Source organism: Ostrea edulis, chromosome 4 (genome assembly GCF_947568905.1).
Source record: "Ostrea edulis chromosome 4, xbOstEdul1.1, whole genome shotgun sequence".
Taxonomy (NCBI): Eukaryota; Metazoa; Mollusca; class Bivalvia; order Ostreida; family Ostreidae; genus Ostrea; species Ostrea edulis.
Window position 1 is genome coordinate 6,813,549 of NC_079167.1, and position 6,194 is coordinate 6,819,742.

At 38.3% G+C, this 6,194-nt stretch overlaps 1 protein-coding gene across 1 annotated transcript; it reads right to left on the reverse strand.

Annotated features, from left to right (window-relative positions):
- Nucleotides 1–1,123: 1,123 nt before the first annotated feature.
- LOC125672035 (pancreatic lipase-related protein 2-like) lies at nt 1,124–5,509 on the reverse strand. Its single transcript, XM_048908093.2, has 11 exons — nt 5,316–5,509; nt 4,926–5,191; nt 4,702–4,848; nt 4,465–4,573; nt 4,193–4,312; nt 3,986–4,105; nt 3,322–3,437; nt 3,027–3,165; nt 1,833–1,956; nt 1,452–1,652; nt 1,124–1,248 (listed from the first exon to the last, which is right to left on the reverse strand). Exons 1-11 carry the CDS (start codon nt 5,416–5,418, stop codon nt 1,182–1,184), a joined length of 1,512 nt encoding a protein of 503 aa, XP_048764050.1. The 5' UTR covers nt 5,419–5,509; the 3' UTR covers nt 1,124–1,181.
- Between the last annotated feature and the right edge of the window lie 685 nt (nt 5,510–6,194).

Below are 6,194 nucleotides of genomic sequence, written 5' to 3' on the forward strand. Positions count from 1 at the left end.
ATTCCATGTTGTTTTGTTATTATGAATTTGCCATTAAATGTTGCAATGTTAGTATCTTTATATTTGAAGGCATAAAAAGGGAGTTACACCCAAGAATTCATTCCTTATTTATTCATGTCAATACTATCAGTAGATAAACTGCTAACCCTGAAAGCCGACATTTTCAAAACTTGCAACGCACTGTGAAATAAACTGCATCATGCTTGGCTTATATGAGAGAGAGGAGACGTTAAATCTTGTCGTACTAAAAACTTCACTTCTGGTTTCATATTTTTCTCGATAATACCTTTTGATTAATACTAATATGCCATACACCTTTGAACCGCTTGATTCCTCAAACAATTTAATGACACTACAAGTGCCTTCCGGTTGCATAACAAAACTGTGACGACAAGTGCAGGAATTTTGGTCCTTATTAAACTGAATTTTAAAGAAATCTCAGCTTACAATTCAAGTGCGTCAAACACACGACAACGTGTAAAAGAATGTAGACACGGTGATGGCGGAAACCTGTACGTTGTGTTGAACAATACTTACCGATGCCTTTTATGAATTTTCCTATAGGTTGTTCCGTGGAATAATACTTACCGATGCGTTTTATAAATTTCAAGTTTCCTATGTTGTCCAAAGAAAATTGTCAAAATGAGGCTAACAAGACTGTAGCGATTTAACACTTTCCGTTCATCTGTCGACAGACAATTCATTTCAAGCGTGAACGTTTTTGATGCTGTTCTTTTAGTTGTTTGAAAGCTTGTTAATTTGAAAATGCAAATGATCCGATATTTTGGGCACAGGTGCTTGTGGACAGAACAAACCGTTTTTAAAAATGTCATATCACCGATCATAATGTTCGGTGATATGACATTTTTAAAAACGGTTTCTATGCGAGATTTGTGTATTCCATTGAAATAGATAAACTCTGAAGTTACATATTTTATCAAAAATACGTCCGAAATACACAAGGAATTGAACATTTAAAAATACAAGAAGGGGGGTACCGGAAGTCCTGTCCACAAGTACCTGTGATTTGGAGCTGGCAAAATCTGCCAATGGGTGGTGACAATAGTAACGGATGATCCGATCGTACCCTTAGTTTGATAAGATGTGGGTGTATGAAAAAAGAAACCTTGTACATTTTTATTCAATGATAAGCGATAAATCACACTGTGGTTAAAATACATTTAGCATTTGGTGTTAAGAGTTCTTTGAACTTGGCTTTCTGTTCCAGAGACGCTACAGAATGCGGCTCTAAAAATGCAAGTTAAAAAAAAGTCAAAAAGATAATTTAACCCTAAAATTTGATTTGTTTGTACATATATATTCTTCAAATGTAAACGAGGTTGTGAGCTCTGAACATTATATATTTCGTTGTATTTCTTATATTAAGAATATCATATAGACGTTTGCTTATATGTCTATAGAAATATTGTTTTTAAAAACAAAGCACTCACTTTTGATTAGTGTCTCCTGAGATCACCTCCACCCTTTGGAAGTATAGTTTTGGATGCCTAAGGTTGAATGGATTCCACTGAAACGGGTTCACGCTTACTCCACGGTGAACCCACTGAAGTGTGACGTCTTTTATAGTTCCAATGTTGTGGGGAACTGCGATGACGTAAGAATAGCTTTGGCCCGGATCAAAATAGACATAGCTTCAATAAATGAAAACATAAAACTAATGTTCCATTCCATGTATTATGGATGATAAAAGAGAAAATCGAAAAAATTTTGAAAAGGAAAACCACTCATGATATCAATATAGAGCATCGCTGGGATTCTTGGATGGATGTTTTGTATAAACTGCTTTAATCATACTTGTAATTTGCACATACTCGTCGGTAACAAGTCTTTGGCCCAGTTGTCCGTTAGTGCCATGGATGTTGGCTTTAAGTTCTCCACGCCACTGATGAGATCCCGATGGATTACCCAAGGTAAACCGGATAATGTAATGGTATTCTGTATACATGTATTAGATTGTAGTGAAGAAGTTTTTTGCAGACTAAACATAACGAAACCTGAAAAATCGCTGTGTTCCATCAATGCTAAACTGAAGTTTAATACTAGCATCACATTTTGCACCAGGTATAAAAACTAATGGTATAGAACATTGTTAATAACAGCGGTATAACACTTACCACAGCGATATAACACTTACCACAGCGGTATAACGCTTACCACAGCGGTATAACACTTACCACAGCGATATAACACTTAACACAGCGGTATAACACTTAACACAGCGGTATAACACTTAACACAGCGGTATAACACTTAACACAGCGGTATAACGCTTACCACAGCGGTATAACACTTAACACAGCGGTATAACACTTAACACAGCGGTATAACACTTACCACAGCGATATAACACTTACCAGAGCGGTATAACACTTAACACAGCGGTATAACACTTACCACAGCGGTATAACACTTAACACAGCGGTATAACACTTAACACAGCGGTATAACACTTACCACAGCGGTATAACACTTAACACAGCGGTATAACACTTACCACAGCGGTATAACACTTACCACAGCGGTATAACACTTACCACAGCGGTATAACACTTACCACAGCGGTATAACACTTACCACAGCGGTATAACACTTACCACAGCGGTATAACAGCGGTATAACACTTACCACAGCGGTATAACACTTAACACAGCGGTATAACACTTACCACAGCGGTATAACACTTAACACAGCGGTATAACACTTAACACAGCGATATAACACTTAACACAGCGGTATAACACTTAACACAGCGATATAACACTTACCACAGCGGTATAACGCTTACCACAGCGGTATAACACTTAACACAGCGGTATAACACTTAACACAGCGGTATAACGCTTACCACAGCGGTATAACACTTAACACAGCGGTATAACACTTACCACAGCGGTATAACGCTTACCACAGCGGTATAACACTTAACACAGCGGTATAACACTTACCACAGCGGTATAACACTTAACACAGCGGTATAACACTTAACACAGCGGTATAACACTTACCACAGTAGGGAGACCGTGATGTTGTTTCCATGAAGAACTTTTTACCGTGTGCGTTTTTCATTGATTTCAACTCGTCAGCATGGAAACCCATCTTACCACAGCTACCGAGCACAGAACAGTCCATGTGGCAAGTTCCATCCTGTTCATATATATATATATTTTAATATAACAACGTCTAGAGCACAGAACAGTCCATGTGGCAAGTTCCATCCTGTTCATATATATATTTTTTAAATATAACAACGTCTAGAGTATAGCTCTATTTCACTTGCTGCTAAAGTTTTAAACGTCATACCTTAAAATGATCATAAGAATCACAACTGTAGCCCTCAAATGGACAGACACTGTTGATGGACTCCGTAAAATACTCGTAAGATCTGAGATGGTTACAAGCAATGAACTGTGCAGTTCCTGAATTAGAAGTAATCCATTTAGTTGTATAATTACTGGACATTGTTAAATGTAATCTACTAGCGTCTATTAAGTGCAATATTTTGAATCTATGTATGATGATCTATGTAGTCAAACGTTCGTGGTTGAACATCCGTCCCTTTTTATTTTAAGTATATCATAATACTTTGTGAACATACAAATATACTGTTTGTAATATATAACTTGATAAAAAAGGGGAAAAAACCCATATTGGATTGATTGATTGATTGTATATTGATTAACGTCCCTTTCGAGAATATGGGGACGTCATCATTGCTGGTGAAGGGCTGCAAAAGTTAGGCCTATGCTCATCGCTTAAGGCCTATGAGCAGAGAGAGATCTTTATCGTGCCACAGCTGCTGTGACACGGGACCTCGGTTTTTGCGGTCTCATCCGAAGGACCGCCCCATTTAGTCGCCTCTTACGACAAGCAAGGGATACTAAGGACCTATTTTAACCTGGATCTCCACGGGATAAAACTTATTGGAAATTATCCTGTCGAATGGTTGAATAGATGTGAGGCTTACCCTCATATAGCCCTCCTTGTACTTGTATGTGAGTCAGAGGATCAACATTACATCCGGGTTGGTCTCTGCCCCCATTCGGATAAAAGTCCACGTGACCAACAGCCTGACTCATTCCGAAACCTGAAGATGAAAAAAACCCATGAAGAATGAAGATGAGATACAAGGAACATAAGATTTTCTAATCTGACAAGACTGCTTTGTATTTACCAATATTTGGAACCAAACTCTCCGCGTCTGTATGGAGAGCATCTACAAAGATGGCGTCAGTGGGATCTAAACGAACGTCCTTGTCAGTATTCTCAAAATAAGGCCCGGCAGGGTCAAGACCTGGGGAAAAAAATCTAAAAGTCTTCCTGATCATATCAAAAAAATTGTAACCAAGAAAACAATGCGTTTTACGGTTTCATATTCATTGGAAAAACAAACAAACAAGCAAACAATAACAAGCCACCATCTCCCTAAGAAGTTCTACACCGCACCTGTAATTCTCCCGAGGTTTGGTGTCTGTTGTCCTGCATATCCAGCGATGTGAGCTCCCAGACTGTGTCCAATTATATGCATTTTTGATGGGTCACCATTAGAAATTTTCTGAATAACATGAGATATGTAATATAAATGTAATCTTTTTGCATTTATTCGATCAATTAAAAATAGTTTGTAGAATATATCTGATATAAATTAAACTTTACATATTATATTTAATTTTGACCGATTACCTGTAAGACGGAGATGAGCTTGGCTATTTCGGCCCCTACAAGGCGTGTGTTTGCTGTTGCTTGTGTGTAAGGGAATGAAGAACCACCGCCCCAGTCAACCAGAATAACGTTAAAATCGTCTGCCTTCAGGAACTCGTCTTTCATTTTCTGTGAAAAGTAAAGGAGCTTGCACTTTTCGAAAGTATAACCAGATTTAGAAGCAAGTATTTTGATTGCAAACTTACCACCATCCAATTTACAAAGCCATTCTCCAAAAACCCGTGAGACACAATTTTAGTCTTTTTGGCTCCGTCAAAATGAGAATTTCTTATGCTGTTGAAGCTGTTGGCAATGAGCTGAGAGTAGTGATTCTTATTAGATCTGGTGTACAGGAAGAATCTAGTATTGATTTTCTCCGGCCTTTGAGGAAGGAAATTAATAGGTCTGTGGATACTCCAGAAGGGACTTCCGGTACTGTAGCAACCGAGGTCGTCATAGCAAACACTGGAACCTACAAAGTAGCATTGCTGTTACGGAACAACTAAGTGTACAACTTGAAATTCTAACTGTTGAAAGACGTTCTATATAACTCTATTGTCACTGTCACAATTTTCAAAATACTGGAAACTACTTGCGCTTATGGGTGGTGTGAAGGACTTCAGCCTGGTCCTCACTCAAAATCCGAGCATTCGTCGGCAAAAATGCCGCAATCAGAACCAAAACTACTAGCCACATCATGTCAACGAACGTCCCAATCTGGGCTTCTTATCTTACTAAATGATCTATCTTATCTATGCACGACTTCCTTCGTTGGTTTGTTGTATCTTGTATAACGTCCCACTCGAGAATTTTTCACTCATATGCAGACGTAACCATTACCGGTGATGGGCTGCAAAATTTATACCTATGGTCAGTGCTTAAGGCCTTTGAGCAGAGAGGAATCTTTACCGTGCCACACCTGTTGTGACATGGGGCCTCGGTTTTTGTGGTCTCATCCGAAGACCGCCCCATTCAATCGCCTTTTACGACAAGCAAGGGGTACTGAGGACCTATTCTAACCCGGATCTACGGGAAAATGAGAAATTACGAGAACTCTCTGTTGTTTCGGTAGAATAATTCCTAATTAATAACATGTATAAAAACTCTAAATAAACGATTTTTTAAAAACTATTGATTAATTGTTGTTTAACGTCCCGTCCAGAATTTTTCACTCATATTGAGATGTCAACAGCTGTAAGTGAAATAGCTGCAGAACTGTAGTTCACTAAAAAATAATATTGGGACAGATCAGAGAGCTACAGATCCACCCCTTAAATAACCTTCGATTTACAGCGTACAAAAAAATGCGCACTGTTGAGGCCTTATATCGCTATAATTTAAAAAAATTAATTTTGCATCGCCCTCTAAAAATCCTAACATATTTTCCAACAACACTTGTGTCCAAATACATTAAAGCCCCATACGACTCGAAAACTCAGTTTTTAATTGTTTCGTTCGTTGACGTAGCCATGTTA

Coding starts and splice junctions, on each gene's coding strand:
- LOC125672035 (XM_048908093.2), bottom strand. CDS start 5,418: ATGATGTGGCTAGTAGTTTTGGTTCTGATTGCGGCATTTTTGCCGACG. Junction 4,106..4,192: donor GAGTTTGGTTCCAAATATTG/GTAAATACAAAG, acceptor TTTCATCTTCAG/GTTTCGGAATGAGTCAGGCT. Junction 3,166..3,321: donor ATTCTTATGATCATTTTAAG/GTATGACGTTTA, acceptor ATATATGAACAG/GATGGAACTTGCCACATGGA.